We start from the raw sequence: 21,277 nt of genomic DNA on the forward strand, positions 1-21,277 counted from the left end.
CTAGAAAAAAAGACATAGCATGTTTCAGCTGCCCAGAGATCAGGGCATCTAAACACCTGTCATTAAAATGATAGTCTTGGGCTGGATAGTTGGTTTAGTGGTTAAGCGCTTGCCGTGAAGCCTAAGGGCCCCGGTTCAAGGCTCAGTTCCCCAGCTCCCACGTTAGCCAGATGCACAAGGGGGCGCACACGTCTGGAGTTCGTTTGCAGAGGCTGGAAGCCCTGGCGTGCCCATTCTCTCTCTCTCCCTCTATCTGTCTTTCTCTCTGTGTCTGTCGCTCTCAAATAAATAAATAAATAATTTTTAAAAATATTTAAAAAAATAATAAAATAAAATGATAGTCTCATTAGATGGCCTATAAGTGGGCACCTTTTGGCCTTTGGAATTCTCTTTTATCCATAACTTCTTGGCTAATAGCATTAACATTTTTTTCATCTTCTACAGAATAAGAATCTTTGAAAATCTTCAAAATAGTGATGTAGCTAGATTTTTCACTATCCTTCCGTGATTTCATGTGAGACATGCTTATATACTTTTTATGCATTGGGAATAGAAAGACTGAATCAGCCAGAAATCAGATATTGGTCAAGACAAATTTAATCATGACTTGCTCTCCGGACACTTTTCATTTTAAAAGAGGAAGTTCCAGATAACTACTACCCTGCAACTAATTTTGATCAAGAAGGAAAGACCAAATGAAAGTAGAAACAAAGAACTTAACCATGTCATGTTTGAACTTCTAATAAGTAAGGACATGACTTCTGACAGACATATGTCATGCACACAGATAAAGCAGATTGCAAGTGGCAGAGAAAAAGGTATATCCAGATTCTATGTGGAAAGGCCACAGAGGAAGGCAGAATCTCAAAGTCAGTAACAGATGCAATGGAACTAATCATCAGAAAATATTTCCCACATAGTAAATATTTAGGGGTTTCAGACCGCCTGGTCTTAGCAACTCAACTCTACTCTTGTAAGGTAAAAATAGCCATAGTTAATAATAAATAAATGGATATGGCTGTCTTTCAATAAAACTTTATTTGTGACACTGAATGTGAATTTGATCTATACTTTAATAGCCTTTATTTTAGAACTTTAGGCTCACGGCAAGATTGAGCAGAAGATACAGAGGGTTCCCACATACTCCCTAACTCATCCCCCACCACTCCTCACGCCACAACTTTCCACATTGCCAACATGCCAACTAGATAGAGTACAATTGTTGCAATCAATTAACATACATTGGTATTATTCAAAGTCCATAGTTTACCTAATTATTTACTTTTGATCAATATCACAAAATTTTCATGTCACATGTTATGATTTATATTTTGATATTGTCCTTAACAATGTAAAAAAAGAAACATTCTTAGCTGTTTTGACTGTATAAAAATTAGCAGGTAGCTGGATTTAGCCTGACTTAATTTGGTCATCCATGCAATGACTGTATTAGTAAGGACCAGAGTGGGTCTAGTATGCCATATATTAATGCTACTCTCACTTTTGGTTAAAGAAGCTGCTATTTTCAGATGGCAATGACCTCTGAGGTGACCCACAAGGCCCCACAGTGCTGAGAAGAAGTGATGGGAGAGTGTTCAGCACTGAAACATCTCTATCACACATTCAAAGGCTCAGGGTCCATTGCACAAGAGGTGGTGGAAAGAATGTAAGAGCCAAAGGAAGGGTAGACTGCTTCCAATACAATCATCCAGACAGGAATTGATAACCTTGTGGTGCCTAGTACTACCTTCACAAGACCCTCATAAAAGGAGGAAAAGATGATGATATGAAAATAAAAGAGAGACTAATAGAGAGAGGGAAGGGATATGATGGAGCATGTGAAGGGGAAAGTGGGGGAGGGGAGCATATTATCATGGTTTATTTCTGTAATATGGAGGTAGTCAATAAAAAATTCAAAAATAAAATTAATTAATTTTGTTATTTTATATTATTATATTATATATTATTATATTAATTTTCTAAACAATGTTTAGTATGCCAGAAGAAGATGTATTTCCAACTATTTTCTTCCTCATTCATTCCTTTTAAAGAAAATTAAAGCTGAGAACTGGAAAATGTTGCTTATTAAAACTATACCTGAGCCAAGTATGTTAGTACAAGCCTGTAATTCTAGCACTTGGTGATCTGAGGCAAGAGGATGATTGTGAGCTTGAGGGCAAACAGGACTTCTTACATAGATAAGACTCTGTCTCAAAAACAAAACCCCAAAGTATGCCTGTATATCAGAAGTCAGGTTCTGAAATGCAAATCTACATAGTGTAATTAGGGGAGAAAAGACAGAGATGGAAAGAGTTTTGCCTCTGTTGGGAAGCAGTATAATGTTAGCACCTTCAAAACTATCCAACCTCTCTGACCTCGTCATCCTCGTCCATGAAATGACAACCTCAACAGGAACAAACTCATGAAAGCATCATCAGTACAGTCAAAGCTCAGCATAGTTCAAAATTAGTGAAAATATTAGTGAATAAGAGTGTATTTAATAGCACGGGCACATCCCATGTTGTATCGATAAAAATGGAACACACTGTAATTCAGCTTTGCCAAAGGTATTAGAATTCAACTCACAATTCTTATTTTGTCAGTTACTGAGTTAACGCTACCTGAACGCTGCAGGCTATATTTCAGTAATGTGATTTTAATCAACACAATAGTTTTCTTAGAAAAAAGTTCTAATTATGACCTTTTAAGCTTATTCCTACTTCCTCCTTAAGATCCAATAAGTAGTACACTAAGATGTTCTTTGCAAACATTCCTTCTCTATTATCTCATGTTTACTCTTCTATTATATTGACCCCCTAATGTAAAAAAAGAAATTGTAACAAAGCCATATGAAACCAGCTCCAAATAAGTTTCCAGCCACCTGAAATAATCAGATCTGCCTGTGACAATACAGGGATATTCAGTCATGGGTGATTAATGACTTAAGCGTTTTCGGAAAAGAATACCACCACAGAAATAATTCCTTCATTCTATGTACATGAGGTTTTTTTTCTAAGAAAAGGAGTTTCCTCTTTGCAATTTTTCAATAATTTTTTGCCTTGCCAGGTTTTGATAGTGGCAGAAACTAGAAGACATTCCTCTTGCTTATGTCAGAACACCACTTAACATAAAAGATTGTATTATTGGGTGTTCACTTATTGTTCACTGAGTTCAAGCAATGCAATAAGCAAGGGGGAAACTCTATTCTCAAATGCACCTATAATTCAGGCAATTTCCAAGAAATGAGAACCACAGGGAATCTTGTGTTCCAATGCACATATCATTGGGACATCTTACATCAGATTATTACATCATATTTGGGGCATACTATGTAAGACTATTAACATATCAAAAGAGGAACTTGTTTACCCTTTAGGGAAAATGTTATTTAAATATTCATTTCTGTTTTCTGACTCCTATTTTTCTTTATAATATATAATATTTTACACATTTTGATATAATACTATTTGAATAAGCGAAGGCAAAAAATTTGAAGATTCTGACATCAAAATCACTTATGTGTAAAATCAAACAAGATACTGAATTTTCAAAAGGGACATCAATACTTTCACTAAATACCAGGCATAACAGTGGTGTGGCCAAAAAGGTAAATAAATTTATTCTCTAGAATCCACCCAGAATTACTTCCAATACTCTTTGGATACCAAACTCTATGGATGCTCAAAACCTTTACATAAAATGATGAAGTATTGGTATATAATCTACTCACATCCACCCATCTATATTAAGTCATCTGGAGATTACTTAGAATGCATAACACCATGCAAATGTTATGTAAATATTGGATACTATCTTACTTATGAAATAATGACATGAAAAGTATGAATATTCAGTACAGATGCAAGTATTTACCCAGGGTTAATAGAATCAGAGAATGTGGAAACCACCAATAAGCATGGCAGACCTATCTGAGCTTAATTTCTAAGTGCATGAATTATTATATATAATATACTTAATATTATATATTATAACTATAAATTAGCAGGAAGGGTCTGGAGTACACACATATAAACTCATACTAGGTCCAGAAAGCCAAATGCCATATGTTCTCTCTCATATGTGGATCCTAGATACAAATGATTGGACTTCTGTGTGAGTTGAAATAAAACTCAGTACTAAAGGCCAGTAAGCTAGAAAGGAGATAGAAATGTAGGTAAGGGAGAGGTAATAGAATGGTATTGTATTTATGTAAGTAGAAGAACAGATTAATGGGGGTGGAAAGGCCTAAGTGAGGTCACGGGAAGAGATTGAGTAAAGGAAAGGTGGGGGGAGAGCTGATCAAAATCTAAGATGGTATGAATAAGTCATATGGAAACCTAGTTTTTTGCACAGTGGAACACCCAGAAGCCATAGATTGTTAGTAGAAAATTTTCAGTGCCAGGGATGGGATACCTTCCAGTATGTTGCTGGCCAGGGAGGTCTCTGATGCCCCCAAAACATTACAGGTCATTGCTGAGGCTCTTGGTTTCCCACCAGGAACAGATGGTAAGACCCTATTGCTGAAGACACCACATACTTGGGCTGCAAGGTCACTGAGAAATTCTGCTGGAGCTGAGCTAAAAACCTCCTCCATATAGATCAGCTGACAGAAAGCCAGAAAAAGGAAACACTGCATGCCTGATAGTGAAAACCTATGACAAAGGTAGTCATGAGCCCTAGGGGTGTAATGTCTGCTGGTGTCTGACTAAATGAATATACTGTGTTCACCAAAATTCCCAGTAAGCACTTCTCTTAATGTTCATACTCATATTAATGCTACTCTCACTTTTGGTTGGAGGAGCTTCTCTTTTCAGATGGTGGTGACCTTGGGATAACTCAGGAGGCACCATGGTGCTGAGAAGAAGTGACAGAGGAGTGCTCAGTATTAAAACATCTCTATCACACCTTCCAAAGCTCAGGATCTATTGTGGGAGAGGTGGCAGAAAGAATGTAATAATCAATGGAAGGTGTTGCAGTCAGATTTGCATTGCTGGCAGAAATCATCTGACCAAGAACAACTTTTGGAAAAAAGGTTTATTTTGGCTTACAGACTCAACGGGAAGCTCCATGATGGCAGAGGTAAACAGTGACATGAGCAGAGGGTGGACATCACCCCCTGGTCAACATAAGGTGAACAATAGCAATGGGAGAGTGTATAAAACACTGGCAAGGGGACACTGGCTGTCATACCCATAAGCCCACCCTTAACAATACACTACCTCCAAGAGGTACTAATTCCCAAATCTCCTTCAGCTGGGAACCTAGCAATCAGAACACATAAGTTCATAGAGGACACCTGAATCAAACTACCACATTCCACCACTGGCCCCCATAAACTGATAACCATACATGATATAAAATACAATGCACTCATCCAACATTAAAAATCCCCATAATTTTTAAGAATCACAATGATGTTCAAATATCCCCATAGTCCCAGGTGTTTTAACTGAGCCACAATACCAAAAAATTCCACCAAAAAATGATAATGGCATAGAATAAACATTCTCACTGCAAAAGATAGCACTGAGCATAGCAAAGAAATATTGAACCAATACAAGATTTAAATATGACAAACATCAAACTCTAGCACCAAGTCCAACAACTCTAGTCAGTGACAAATCTCCAAGTCTGATCATTCTAACCAGCAACAAGTCTCTGGAGTTCCAATTCCACCCCTCTAACTAGTCTACTCACAGTCCTGGAAAATTTCATCCAGAGCTGACAACTCTCCTTAGCAACCATCTTGAGGTCCCAGCATCTCTACTGCAATCCAAGGTTCATCCTCATGGCTCCATCAGGTTCCCATGCAGGCATCCAGCAAAGCTGCTTCACACTGCCCATGGCCGTTTCCAAAACACAAGACAGCATTGCAAACTCAATGACCCTCTCTTTCCCACATTTTTTATACTCCACAATACCAGGTAGGGTGCCAATTTGTTAATCCATGGGGGAATAAAGCAAACTTAGAAGAACAGGACACTCCTTCAGCATTCATGTCTCTTCAAAAGACTGCTTTCTGTGGTTCCAATGCAGGTCAACTGGCCTAATCTCAATGGTTGTAATTTCTCATACAATTGCAGCTGAAAAGGCAGAAGTTCTGGCCCAAAGATTTCATATCTGTGCCATATCCCTCTTCTCACACCAGTCCATTTCTACACAATGTAACCCTACACAAATTCTCAGGACACATGCATAATAAGCAAGCCTCTCACACAAACTGCTTCTAGCCCAATCCAAGAAACCTTTTTCTCACCCTCATAAACTACACCTCACAAGTCCATAGTTCTTACTACATTCAGGTCTTTCAACTCTGACCAGAACAGTCCATCAAGCTGTACTTAGAGTACTGCAAAGTGTCTCTTAAGCCAACATTTCAAATCCTTCCACATTCCTCTTGAAAATCAGCTCCAAAAGGCCAAAGCCACACAGTCAGGTGTCTAGCAGCAACTCCACTTCTGGTACCAACTGTACTATGGCAGTCAGGTTTGCATTGCTGGCAGAAATCACCTGACCAAGAGCAGCATGTGGGAGGGGGAGGAAATGTTTATTTTGGCTTACAGACTCGAAGGGAAGCTCCATGATAGCAGGGGAAAATTATGGCATGAGCAGAGGGTGGACATCACCCCCTGGCCAACATAACATGAACAATAGCAACAGGAGAGTATGCCAAACACTGGCAAGGGGACACTGGATATAACACCTATAAGCAGGCCACCAACAATACACTGCCTCCAAGAGGCATTAGTTCCCAAATCTGCATCAGCTGGGAACCTAGCATTCAGAACATCTAAGTTTATGGGGGGCCTGAATCAAACCACCACAGAATTACAATGTGCTCCTCCAGACACAAAATGGCCTGGATATCCATGACCTCGCAGTGCCTGACACTACCTACACAATACCATCATAATTGGAGGAAAAGATGATGACATCAAAATAAAAGAGAGACTGATTGAGGAGAGGTATGATGGAGAGTGGAGTTTCAAAGGGGAAAGTGGAGGGAGGGAATTACCATGGGTTATTGTCTACAATTATGGAAGTTGTCAATAAAAAAAAATTTTTTTTAAAAAGAACAGCTTTAGTTGGCTATAAGAATTCAAGCTATATGGGCTAGAGAAATGGCTCAGTGATTAAAGGCGCTTGCTTACAATGCCTAATGGCCTAGGTTCATTTGCCCATTAACCACGTAAAGCCAAATGCATGAAGTGGTACATACATCTGGAGTGAGTTTGCAGTGGCAGGAGGCCCTGGCACACCTATACTTCCTCTGTTTCTGTCTCTCAAATAAATACAAATATCTGAATAAAAATTCAGGCTATATTTGAATCTCTTCAACATTTAATAGCTAGGTTACGTTGGGCAAGTAACAAATGTGTCCTATGGACTGGTGTTTTCATGTGTAATCTGTACCAGTGCCATATGGTTTAGGAAGTTTTTATTCCCACACAAGATGAGAAACACTTAATACATAGCACGTGTCTGTCACCTAGTAGGCATTTAACATTAGCTACTATTTACTGGACGTTGCAGAATTTTTTTTTTTATTTTCATAGTCCTCAAAAAACACATTCCCCGAAATGAAGTTACTGTACTTGTGCCCTCATCACATGGTGTAGCTCAATTAGGGGTGTCTGATTGCAGTGCTAGTCTCCATGGGATGGTCTTTGTCTCTAACCAAATCAGAAACCCTAAGAACAACTTAATTTAATTTGCACTCGAAGTACCAGAGCTCAAGTTCTTCACTCTTATAGGCCCTGGTGGTGGCGGTGATTTTTCTGTTAACATTTTCATTTCACTGAGCTCCACCCTCATTCTCCCTGAGCTTTTGGAAATGGCAGATTCTTCAGGCGAAGTATTAGCGAAGATTCAACAGTCTTTCTCTCAAAGTGCAAATGAAAAGTATGGCAATCCTATTCTGACACCCTAAATCCGAGAAAGCCGAAGAGTTCAGATACAACCCGCAAATCCGCTTCCCTCCTCCTGTGGGCGAGACCGACCACCCACCCGGCGTAGTGAGTACACTTCCGGCGCGCGACCGCCGCCTGCGCTCATTGGCTAGCAGCGGCCGCAGGCTCGGGCGGCGTGGCGTGCGTGGCGTGTCCCGCCCCTTCGCGCAGGATCCTACCCGGCAACAGGCCGCGAGCCCCAGCCTCCAGCCAATTCGCGACGCCTCCGGATGCGCGTCCGAGCCAATCAGCGGCCGCGTTCCAGCTCCGGGCTACGGAGGCGGAGTTGCGGCGGGGAGGTGCGGCTACGGAGAGAGGAAGTCGAGGAGCCGTGGGCCGGGGCGCCGCGGCGCCTGGCCCCACATCCTACTGGAACCGCGCGGGGTTCGAGGCCTGGCCGGGGCGGACGGGGACACGGGTGGGTCCGCCCGGCGCTGGGCCCTTGGGGCCGGAGCGTTTGTGAAGTCAGCCGGGTCGGGCGCGCGGGAGGCGCTCGTCACGGTGCGACCTCTGGAACTCATAATCTGGCCCCGGGTGGCTCCTCTCCAGCAAACTTGAAAACAAGCCGCGGAAACCAGACTGCTGGCGAGGGTCTTAAGAACAGCGTGCTGCAGATCCTTCTGCTGCAGCCTAAGGACTCGGCCTCGGGCCTGTGGAATGAAATGATGCTCTCAGGAGGTGATGTGACCCTCAGAAGTGAGATTCATACTTCTCCGTGAGGATCCTGTTTAAATGGCCTTCTATGCTGAATTTACGGATGATGACCTTCACCGTGTTTGCATATATGAGAGAGACCCACTGTGTATTCTGACATGGGACTTGGAAGGATTTGAAAGAGTTAGGGAAGAGAAGCTGAGAGGACCAAATAGAAGGCCACCAGACACCTAGCTCTGAGATTGGGATTTGGCCTTTGGTGATAAGATGAGTAAGAGAGAAAGTGCTGGTAGTTCATGCAGAGAGGCATAGCTGGTAAAAATGCTGAGAATAAGTGACTATTGACCACTCACTCCTAAATGGGATATCTATATTATCCCACAGATTTCAGAAGAAAGGGATGGAAAGAATATAAGAGGGTGGGGAAGAATGCTGTGGAATGTTGTCTTCTGGATAGGATATGGCCATTACACTCATGAATACAGTAGCTGTGGTTTCCCACAAAGGGATGCACTTATTAATATTCCACTGTGGATGGAGAGGGACACAGGAGGCCTCACTCCTCCCAGACAGTGATTGGCAGTTGATGGTTTACTGGGGAAAACATCATGTTATTCAGTGGTGTGGCCACTGGCAAGTTGTCTGTGCCCTGATAAATAACCCCAGACCCATGCTCATGGAAGCAACTAATAAACCAAGTTTAAAAAAAAAAAGCCAGACGTGGTGGCACATGCCTTTAATCCCAGCACTTGGGAGGCAGAGGTAGGAGGATTGCTGTGAGTTCGAGGTCACCCTGAGACTCCATAGTGAATTCCAGGTCGGCCTGGGCTAGAGTGAGACCCTACCTCAAAAAACCAAAAAAAAGAAAGTAGGAAAAATATTAGCGAGAAAGAGGCATGATTTTGAAGGGTACAAGAGAGGACAATGGAGTGAATATGACATATATATATATATATATATATATATATATATATATGTGTGTGTGTGTGTACATGTATATATGTATATATATATATAAAATATATATAAAACAAATGTTTTTATTATATATTTCATATACATATGTGAAATTATAAATAAAAATAGATGCATGAAAAATGTGATCTGTGATGGTTTAAATTAGCTGTCCCCCATAAAGTCTGAATGCTGGGTTCCCAGCTGGTGGCAGTTTGGGACTTGGAGCCTTGCTGGAGGTGGTGTGTTGGTGGGGGTGGGCTTATAGTTGTTATAGCCAGGTACCCCTTGTCAATTCGGCACACTCTCCTGCTGCTGTTGTCCACCTGATGTTGGCCAGAAGGTGACGTCCACCCTCTGCTCATGCCACATTTCTCTGCCACCATGAAGCTTTCTCTTGACTATGTAAGCCAAAATAAACCCGTTCCTCCAATAGGCTGTTTTTTTATTGGGTGCTTTGTCCAGCAATGGGGAGGTAGTTAAAATACCATTCTATTCAACCCCCAAACCAGATGAAATTATTAAATTTTAAGTTTTACCATTCCTGTGTTTTTATGCTTTTACTACACATGTGTATCTAAACAAGATACACTATTGGTTTATATCTTAAAACCTTTATAGCTGTGTTGGTTTAAATATAAATGTTCCTACAGCCTTGGGTGCTTGTGACTCAGCTCCCTTTGTCCAGACCTGGTGGAATCTTTGGGAGGTGGAGGAAATACGTTAGTTACCAGGATGACCTTTTGGGATGAATCCCAGCCCTAGTGTTCAGAGCCAGCTTGTACTTGCTGTTACCTTCTGTTGTGGAAGTAAGATGAAGTGAGCCAGCTTACCCACCATGATGAAGCTTCCCATTGAAACTAAGCCAGAAATAAAGCCTTTCCTCCCATGAGCTGCTTTTGGTTGGGTGTTTTGTCCAAGAACAAGAAGCTAACTGTAACAGGAAAACTATCAAAAAGGGGGGCGGGCTTTGCTGTGATGAATCTGACCATGTGGTTTGTGGTCTTTGGGTATGTATTTGAGAGGAATATGGAAGGATTTGGTACTTTGGAGTGGAGAACCTTTGCAGTACTGTAAGCAGAGCTTGATGGTCTGTTAAATGGAGAGAGAATTGTGGACTGTGAAAGCTTGGCATACAGAGTTTCAAAGGGGAAGGAGAGAACTTTGTTAGAACTGGGTTACTGGTGGAAAAGCTGGAAGCACTCTGCCCTCATTCTGAGAATTTTGAGCATAGTTAATTGAACAGTAATGGGCTGGACTATTGTGCTTGGTGAAAGAATGAACAGAAAGATATGAAAGATGTACAACTTATCACAGAAATTCAATCAAGTTTGAAGTTACAGTCACTGACACTGGTTTTAGGTTATTTAAGCTGCAATTGTTTAAGGAGATAATCATCATTAAAGGTAGGCCTAATGTTTGCATTGGGACACACACACACACAATGTCCTGAGGGTGAAATCCAAACCATAAAAAGCTCAAAACTAGTAAGAATACTTTTTTTTTTGTAAGCTGAGAGAGAATTGGCATGGGCAAGCCAGGGCCTCTAGCCACTGCAAAAGAATTCTAGATTCATGCACCACTTTGTGCAACTAGCTCTACATGGATTCTGGGGAATTAAGCCCAGGCTATCAGGTTTTGCAAGCGTCTTTAACCACTGAGCAATGGCTCCAGTCCAGATGCAAAGTCTTTTGAATGGAAAGGGCCAGAAGGAAGAGCCATGAAGGAGGATCCTGTTCCCTAAGGTCAAGCTTTAGTCCCTCTGGATTTGGCTATGCTGCTCACCTGGTATTGGCTTTAGAAGCATGAGAAATGCAGGAAAGAGGGCCATGAAGTACACACAATGGAGCAATGAGAAGCAGGGTTGAAAGCCCCATATGGAGGCCTAGTAAGGCCATTGTATGGACTGTGAAGATGAACGAAGATTTGTAATGGAAACCCCAGAGTTTATAGAGATACCAAGTCTTTGGGAAGGGCACCAAAAAGCTGCTAACTTTGGCTGAGGTGGCTCTTCCCAGAGATTGCTGGGATTAAAGACGCCAGAACTGCCAAAGTCTTCTACAGCCAAAGGATTTCATCACAGATCCCAGATTCAAAATGAAACTCCCAAGTGTTTGATGCTAGCTGGTTATTCATCCTGCATTGATCCAGTGTCTTGTTATGCTTTCTTGTAATGGGAATGTCATTGTGTATTAGAAGTAAGTAACTTGTTTGTTTTTACCAGGTTCATAGTTAAAAAACTCTTGAATCTCACAAGACTTTGGAGTTTTGGACATGGGAGAATTTCAAAGTTGGACTGAGTGCATTTGGCATTGAGTAGGCCATGAGTCTAAGTCCAAGGGCAGAATGTAGTGGTTTGGATGTAAATGTCCCCATAGCCTCATTTTTTTTTTAAAGTAAGCTTCTTACTTAGTCTTCAGCAGGCAGAGTTTTTGGTAGGTGGCACTCTGCTAGAGGAAGGTTGTCGTCAGGGGTGGGCCTTAGAATTGAGTTCAGCCCTATACGTTCAGAACCAGCTCATGCTTGCTGTTCTGCTGTTGTGGAGGATGTATGATAAAATGAGCCAGCTTCCTTCACCATGGTCAAACTTCTTGAAATGATAATCCTGAAATAAACCCTTTTCTCCCTTAACCTGCTTTTGGTCACGTGTTATAGTGCCTTGATTCAGGTGTCCCCCATAAACTTACATGTTCTGAATGCTAGGTCCCAAGCTGGTGGCAATTTGGAACCGGAGCCTCCTGGGGGAAGGCTTACAGGGGTTATAGCCAGCTTCCCCTTGCCAGTGTTTGGCATACTCTCCTGCTGCTGTTGTCCCCCTGATGTTGGCCAGGAGGTGATATCTCCACCTCTGTTCATGCCATTGTTTTCCACTGCCATCACAGAGCTTCCCCACGAGTCTGTAAGCCAAAATAAATCCTTTCCCTCCTACCAGCTGATCTCAGTTGAGTTTTTTCTGATAGCAATGTGAAGCTGACTGCAATAGTAAAATCGGGTTATTTTTGTTGTTGTTTGTTCTTGCCAGCAACAAGGAGCTAACTGCAAACAGCTGCCATACCATAAATTAAAAAAAAAAAGAAAACAAAGGGAAGAAGTAACAGTTTATTGATATAGAAAGAATGAGAAATTCAAATTTCCCAGTTCAGAAAGCAGAAGTAAAGAACTTCTTAAAATAACAAGGTATCCTGTTGAAAATTTTCCATGAGTTGAGACTTCTATAATAAAGTCTAGAGCTAAATAAAGATGCTATTTTGGGGGTTTTCAGCAAGGAGTCTGGTAGAACTGTCAGAATTAATTGAGTGTGCAGAAATATAAAATGTCTTCATATTGTTATAGGAACTTTTCAGATTTGGTCATAATGTTAAGTCAAAGAGAAGAGCCAGTGAGAGTACTTAGTAAAACAATAACATGTTATTGATAACCATGAAGGAAAACATCAGACATTCACTACAGACTCTTGTCCCTTTCAGAGCCCATAGTCACAGGCTTCAGGGCTGTTCTGCATGTAGAGCCTAAAGAAACCTTGGAATGTCTTAGCATCAGTGATGAGGGATGATACTGTGGGATCTTCCCGCATGGCCGCCATCCAGAGCTTAAGGTTTGGAGTGTGGGCCACACACCTGTGTGGGGAAGAGAGGAGAGATGTGGGTCAGCATCCTAAAGTCTCTTAGATACCATCCCTAGAGTTTTCCCCAAACCTTTAAAAACAACAGTCTTTAAAAAACTCCTGTAAAATGTATTAGATCATACATACTAGACTAGAAAGATTTAGATTTGTGTTATATTATAGAGGCCTTTAATTTTAGGATGAGGAATCTGAGATGTGAGTGAAGTGACTTGCTTACTTGTCAGTATGGGAATTTGTCCAAGCTGAGATTGAAAGAAAACTTGAAAGACAGCTAAGAATGTTAAATATTAATTTTCTGTCACCAGATGTGATACTAGGATTCCTAAATAGCTGTAATTTCTAAGTGGGAAGCAAGCCAATTGTGGCTGCTGCCAAACTCAAACCATGGGAGTTTAGAAAATAATGTGCACACTTTGTAAGGAATGGGAGGCAACCCTCATCATGCAACCACGCAACAGTATCCTTACAGAAATGCACATCCTTACAAGTTTTCTAAGCCAGCAGAGCAATACTAAATAACCCAGGATGCTATTGTCTGCTTGTCCTCCTTCATGCAAGTTGTATTAAACAATTTAGGTTCAGGAAAAGTTCAATATATAACAACGCTCACCCCCAAGTATGTGCAAACTATTGAAATGTCTTACTCATTGAGCTCCAGTGAGTCCAGCCGTTCAAACCAGGGCCACATGAGGTAATCAATCATAGAAAGAGAATTCCCACCAAAGAAAGTCGTCTTCTTTTTCTTCAGAGCCTGAACATACAACATAAAAGTATTTACATGTGCCCCTGACAAAAACCATTAGAAACAGGGCTGGTAAGAGGGCTCAGAGGTTAAAGACATTATCTTGCAAAGCCTGATGGCCTGGGTTCGGTTCCCCAGTTCCCATATAAAGCCAGATGCACAAAAGGATACATTCATTTGGAGTGATTTCAGTGGCAGAAAGCCCTGGTGCATCCATTCTCTCCCCCACCCCCTTCTCTTGTCTGCTTCCTTCTCTCAAATAAATAAAAAAATTAAAATATTTTTAGAAATCAGAAACCAAGAAGGTAAATTAAGGACAGCAGCTTTGATCCTGACACAGGTTGGGCTTCTGTCTGATTAACAAAACTTAAAACAGTTTTAGAGTCTGTTGTCTGGGTGTAAAATGAAACAATTAGCTACAGAGTACAAGAACTCTGTAATACAAAGGTCTGATATTAACAATATAGATTTAAAAAAAAAAAAAAACCCTCCTCGGAATCAGTAAAAGAATTGGCAACCAATTCACCAGAAAGATAAGCAAGGCTTGCACCTCACAAAAGATGTCCAAGTGGACAAAATCAGATACTTCAGAATAAAGGTTCTATATATATTTCAGTAGGTGAAAAAGATGCCAAAATTGAACACTCATAATTTCTTTTAAAAATGAGCAAATTAGTAAGAGAAAAAGAACTTAAAAAGGCTTCAGAGAGAAGTACTTCTGGCTGAGTGTGAATGAAGTGTGTCAAGGCCAAGGGAAAAGGTATTTTGTTTTGTTATGTTTTGTTTTTGAGTCAGGGTCTCAGTCTAGCAAAGGCTGACATGGAACTCACACGCTGTTGCCCAGGTTGCCTTCAAACTCACCATCCTCCTCCTCCTCCTCCTCCAGGCTCCCGAGTGGTAAAATTAAAGGTGTGCACCATCACGCCTAGTTTGAAAGTTGTATCTTAAGCCCCAAGTGACATCTCTCCTCAAAAGGAAAGACACAGCCAGATGTCTGTAGGATTCATGACAGACTTTACAGTGGAAGATGTTTACTATGTAAGATATGGGGAAGGAATCCAAGTGACATCTATGGTCCAGTTACAGCGAGGTTAAATTCTTTTGTTTTCCTTTTGTTTGTTTTTTGAGGTTGTCTCAGTAAACCAGGAGCTCGCAGATTTAGCTTGGCTAGTCAGTCAGCAACTCCAGGATCCTCCCGAGCACTCCCTGCCTCGCTAGCACTGGGATTATAGGCCCATGCCACCACACACACCCAACTTTCACGAGGGTAGTGGGTTTCCCAACTAAGGTCCTCGTGCGTGTACAGCAAGCCCCTTACTGAATAAGCCCTCTTCCCAAACCCCCTTTTCATTGCTAATGTCAATGTAATATATACTTTTAAAACAAGCCCATAAGCCAGGCATGATGGTGCATGTCTACAGTCCTAGCACTCAGGAGGCTGAATTGAAGCAGGAGGATTGTAAGATTAGGACTAGTAACAGACCAGGATATGTTATATAAACCCTGTCTCAAACAAATACCAGTAAGAACATGCCCATGACAATGCTTTGAGTTATTTTGGCTTATACCATGAGCACATCGGCTTACAGAAATCAGTTGTAAGTAGTTTGGAAGATATTAGGAGACTTGCTCCCTATTATCTTTTTATAACTTTTTTTTTTTTTTTTTTTTTTTGGTTTTCCAATGTAGGGTCTTGTTCTAGCTCAGGCTGACCTGGAATTCACTATGTAGTCTCAGGTTGGCCTCAAATTCAGAGCAATCCTCCTATATCTGCCTCCCAAGTGCTGGGATTAAAGGTGTGTGCTACCACACCTGACCCTTGTTATCTTTTTTTTTTTTTAATTAAGAGAGAGTGAAAGAAAGAGGCAGAGAGAGAGGAAAGGGAGAATATGCACGCTAGGGCCTTTAGCTGCTGCAAACAAATTCTAGACGCTTGTGCCTGGCTTTATATGGGTACTGGGGAATTGAACCTGGATCCTTAGGCTTTGCTGGCAAGTGCCTTAAATGCTGAGCCATCTCTCCTGCCCAGTTGTAAACTTTTTATTTGATAGCATTTCTAGTTGCCAAAAGATAACTTGGGAAGTGGAAAGAAAAGGAAGGTAGGAAGAGGACAGCGTTTACTACGACAAAAGCTGGAAGACATGATTACCTCCTCCAGCTTGCTGAATTCTTTCCGCAATTCATCCTTTATGCCAGGGCCATCTTCTTTATTTTGCATCCTAATAAAGCTTGACATCAAAGATGGCACCTGGACAGAGAATAATTTCATAGCTCATCAGTTTGAGACTAACAGCCTCACCTCTTTACCTGCAACCCCAGGCAATCAATGAACCGTGATAAAAACAAAGTCATCACCGCCCATGCAGCTCACACTCCCAGTGCAGCACGTGGACGGACAAGACATCAGGCTTATGAGGCTGAGGACCAACAGCCTCCCCGGGATTATGCAAGCATATCTGAGAACACACAGCTAGAGCCCTAAGGAGGCCGCGCAAGCTTCTGGAAGGTGGCAATGACTGAGCATATGCATCAAAGATGCCCAGGAGATAAGCAGAAAGACTCTTCCAGCAAGAGCTGAGAAAGAGAAGAGTAAATACAGGAAGACTGGAGAAAGCTCAGCACGTGGACTCAGGAAGAGACAAAGAGGATAACTGAAGAGGCAAACAGGCCGCAGACCAGGGATCCACAGGACGGGTTAAGCTAATGGGCGCATACTCTTCATTTGTTTTCCTCTCCCAAATGCCAAGGACATCACTTAAGCAAAACAGAAAGGGCTTTCAATCAGGAGCTGAAATGTCTTACACACCTTAGAAAACAACTCAAGCAGCATTTTCTGGCAAGCTTTCTCATATGGGTCATCGGGTAGAAGCTTCTTCCCAGGATATGCCTCTTCCAGATATTCACAAGTGATGAGAGATTCACAGATCAACTGGCCCTGACTGTTCTCCAGAACTGGCACCAGGCCATGGGGATTCTTCTGAAAGTACCATTCAGGCTTGTTTTTCAGGTTGATATTGATGACTTCATGGCTGAAAGACACAAGAGTACGCAGACAGCAAACCATTTTATTTTTCTGAATCCTAACTGATTCTACCACGTACTTGGTTGACCAGAGTACAATTTTGGAGCCAGCTTTCATTTTAAAAATTTGAGCCAGGTGTGGTAGTGCACACCTTTAATCCCAGCACTCAGGAGGCAGAGGTAGGAAGGTCACCATGTGTTCAAGGCCACCCTGAAACTACAGAGTGAATTCCAGGTCATCCTGAGCTACAGTGAGACCCTACCTTGAAAAAACAAACAAACAAAAAAATTGAAGGACTGTAGAGATGACTTAGCTGTTAAGGTGCTTGCCTGCAAAGCCAAAGGACCCTGGATCAATTACCCAGGACCCATGTAAGCCAGATACACAAGGTGGCACATGCCTCTGGATTCATCTGAAGCAGCTGGAGGCCCGGCACTCTTTCTATCTGCCTCTTCCTCTGTCTTTTAAGGTAAAAAAAAAAAAAAAAAAAAAAAGTTTTAAAAATTAGACTATTTCAGGTATCTCCTGAAGGGGAATCAGGTTGTATGTGTGTATCTGACTTATTTCACTTAGCATAACAGCCTCAAAATCCAGTCATGTTGTCACATGTTACAGAATTTCCTCCTTTTTATAGGCTTAAAAGTATTTCTAGACTAGACGTTCTTTATCCACTCATTACAGTCAGTGAGCATCTGCACTGAGCAGTGAACAGGCAGAACTGAGAGATCCAGATACAAGGCAGCTAACTGAATTGTGTCTACTACCCATTCACTATATGAGAATCAACCCGTACATTTCTTTATGATTAAAATGAACTCATTCAACTGATGCTAACATGAATTGTAAGAGCCTTACAAAAGAATTAGGAATAGTTAAAACTGGAAGTTTTCCAGACTAGTGAATAACCCTTCACTCTTGCTTATATATGCAGCCCCAATGAAACTCACCAAGTTAAAAAAAATGCAAGGAGGAGGAGGGCTACTTGGGAAGAAAAATAGGCTCTGCTGGCATGGTAGCAGCAGAAGAGGAAGTAGCAGTGGGAAAAAATGATCAAAATACACATGTAGGAAATGTAAAGAAAACAAAGGAACATATAATCTACTCACTAAATTTCAGGCTGGATCCTCATGTTGATTTTTTTTAATGTGGCATTTAAAAAAAAATCATGCAAAAGCAAAAGAAGAAAACAGCTAAAACCAGGCTATATTAAGACTGTAATTATATCCACCTTGTATCTTGCTTGAGATTACAGGGGAAATAAGAGAAAGGCAAGTGCTACATCCTTGTAAAAGCAAGATCTGTATAGCTGTCAAAGCAGGGCCCGAGCCCAGTAGAATGGACTATCCAAAGTAATATATACCAGTACCTTTCCTTCCCACCCACAATAGAACGGCATTTAGTTTCAGGATTTAAATATATAATCTCTCACAGAAACAAATGGAAACCCAGTTAGAACACTAGCTCTGTGTGTGTGTGTGTGCGTGTGTGTGTGTGTGTGTGTGTGTGTGTGTGTGTGTTTTAAAAGGTCCATGTGCTGACAAAATCCTGGACAGCCCAGCTATTGCAAGAAAAATAAGAGCCCCTGCCAAAGAACAAACATCTCTGAACACTTATGAAAACCAATGATAAATTCTGGACTTTGATGATGAAGTTTCAAAACACCTGCATCTTAGTAGCTTGGCATTTTGAGCAAACAGTCAAGACATCTGCCCTGGCAAGTTAGAAAATGCTCCTTTTGGAGAACATTGTACTTAGCTTACATCACGTGCCAAGTCTCTAGTGCTTCACCAATAAAAGAATCCTGGAGTTCAAAGTTGAACCTGGTCCAGGAACATAGTAACCCTCTGTTCTACGCACTACCTAAAAGGCATTACTTCCCACAATAGAGTCTCCTTATCCACTATTATGGTAATATAATTTCAATTTTCCTTTAGAAAATTGTCCTAAAGGTGCTTGGGAGATGGCTCAGTGGGTAAAATGCTGGTCACACACGCATGAGGACCTGAGTTTGGATCTACAGCACCCGCATTAAAGCTGGGCACGGTGGCAAGCACCTGTAATCCCAGCTTTGGGGAGGGAGAGAGGAGAGAATCCCTGGGTCGTGCTGGCTAGGTAGTCTAGCTGAATAGGTGAGTTCCAGGTTCAGTAAGAGATCCTGTCTCAAAAAATAAAGTGGAAATCGGGCGTGGTGACACACGCCTTTAATACCAGCACTCAGGAGGCAGAGGTAGGAGGATCATCATGAGTTCGAAGCCACCCTGAGATTACATAGTGAATTCCAGGTCATTCTGAACTAGAGTGAAACTCTACCTCGAAAAAAAAAAGTGGAGAGTGATTGAGGAAGACACCTAACTTAGACCTCCGTGGTACGCACATATGAATATGCACACACGCAGACATACACAGCAGAACACATGCAAAGAAAGTTCCCAGTGAGAGCTGTTTCAGCACACAGTTCTCCAAGAGGAGACACATTACCCAGAAACTTGGGTCCCTGAATCCAGCCATATCCTACTCCTGAACTTTCTCATTACATGAGGACATTAATACCTTGTCTAAAAAAATCAGTTTGAATTTTGTTACGAAACTAAGTTTTAACAAATGAAGCAAATTAGTGTTTTAGATAAATCTTTCAAAAAGTGGGTATTATGTGATCAAAATCATATCCGAATGAGATTCAAATCTTAGTGAAGAGACAGCTAATCCCAAAACATTTTCTTCTGTACAATATATCTTCCATTTCGCTTAGGGAAAAGAATTGCTTAACTAATTATGCCCTTAGGAGACTAAAATTAGTTTCCAAACTTTAAGCGCATAGATAAATACTTTAATAAGGGCGGGACTAGGATTTAAACTTTCACGGAGCCTTCCCAGGATATCTAATAAATATTTGTTCCAAAGATTCTCCAGGTCACTAGAAGAAAATGGTTTTAACGGTTACTGGACATCGGAGAAAGGCCAAGTGACTTGCCCATTGTGGATAACCAACAGGTCAATAACTACCGTTTTCAGTAATGAGGATTTGCCAGGAAAGACTGACTGTAGACAGAGCAGCCAGTCTACAAGAGTCCTGAAAGGCCGAGGTCTGATCTTTATACGGGGTAAGTGCTGACTCAGGGAAGTGCCCGTAAACTCAAAGTAACAGCCTGAGAACGCGGGGGACACCGGGCAGGAGCCCCAGAACCGGAGCGAGGAGCTGCCGCCCCCTGGAGCACCAGGCGCCCGCGCCCAAGGCTGACCTGGGGCGAAACCACTAACTTAACTGCAGCTTTTCCACTCCTCTATAAAATGCGCAATCCTGCACGGCTGGAGTCCGTGGCATCTCGGCCCTTGACACGAGGGTCTGAACCTCGCAGCGTCTCCCGCAAGGGGCCACAGCAGCGCCCCGAGGGTGCAGGCGACGACTCCCCGGCCGGACGCGCGCCTCCGGGCAGGCTGGGGAGCCCCTCGCCCCGGCGTCCAACCTCACCCGATTCCCTTGGCCTTCAGGACCAGCCGCGTCCTCTGAGCAAACGGGCAGAACCTCATGCTGTAGACGCGGATCTTGCCCTGGGGGACCGGCCCCGGGGGCTCGCTTCCTGCGGGAGGAGGGAAGGGGGGAGAAGCGGAGGCGGTTACAGCGGGGATCCCCAGCACCCCCAGGTCCCGGGATCGTCCTCCCCGGGCGGCCCGCCTCACCCTTCCCCAGGCTCCGGGCCGCATCTCCAGACATCGCTGCGCAGAGCACACCGGGCGCCACGAGCTCCGGCTACCGCCTGCGGGCGAGTCGGGAAGCAGCTCTCTCCTTCCCGGGTACCTCCCTTCCAACCCCGCCCCGAAGTGTCCCGTCGCCCCGCCCCGACTGCCGCCGGCTCCGCCTGTCCCGGGACCGCACTCCCGCGCCGAGCGCACGCGCCCACGCGCAGCGAGCCTCCTGCGTGCGCACCCTGCGCCCCGCGCCCCCGCGCACGCGGCGCCCACCCGGTGTCACGACATAGTCCTTAACCCCCCCCCCCCCACCAACCTCCACACGCGGTGTCTCCACGACGTGCATACGGTGCTCAGAACCACCCCACCCCTGCTGAGGCTGGCGGTGGTCCGTGCATGACCCTGACCTTGACTTTGACCTTGACCTCCCGCTCCACTCGCCCTGGCCACCGAGGCTCGCCTTGGGAGACCTCCAGACTAGGGGCCAGGGACCTTTGTGTTTGTCGTACCTCCACCCCAAGATTTCCCAGAACTGAGGTCCTGTGGCCCTGGTTTTCTCATCATTCCAGAAGGTAGGTTCTCTCCACAGGTTTCTGCTCTCCTCCAGGGCTTGGGAGGTCGTCCAGTCACCATGGACAGGCTTT

General features: G+C 42.9%; 1 protein-coding gene across 1 annotated transcript; it reads right to left on the minus strand.

Moving 5' to 3' along the window:
• Positions 1-12,642: 12,642 nt before the first annotated feature.
• On the minus strand, positions 12,643-20,764 carry Gsto1 (glutathione S-transferase omega 1). Its single transcript, XM_004659369.2, has 6 exons — positions 20,625-20,764; positions 20,416-20,524; positions 16,731-16,953; positions 16,074-16,172; positions 13,827-13,933; positions 12,643-13,174 (listed from the first exon to the last, which is right to left on the minus strand). The coding sequence occupies exons 1-6, from the start codon at positions 20,656-20,658 to the stop codon at positions 13,021-13,023; spliced, it is 726 nt and encodes a 241-aa protein (XP_004659426.1). The 5' UTR covers positions 20,659-20,764; the 3' UTR covers positions 12,643-13,020.
• Between the last annotated feature and the right edge of the window lie 513 nt (positions 20,765-21,277).

The sequence above is a fragment of the Jaculus jaculus genome, chromosome 1 (assembly GCF_020740685.1).
Source record: "Jaculus jaculus isolate mJacJac1 chromosome 1, mJacJac1.mat.Y.cur, whole genome shotgun sequence".
Taxonomy (NCBI): Eukaryota; Metazoa; Chordata; class Mammalia; order Rodentia; family Dipodidae; genus Jaculus; species Jaculus jaculus.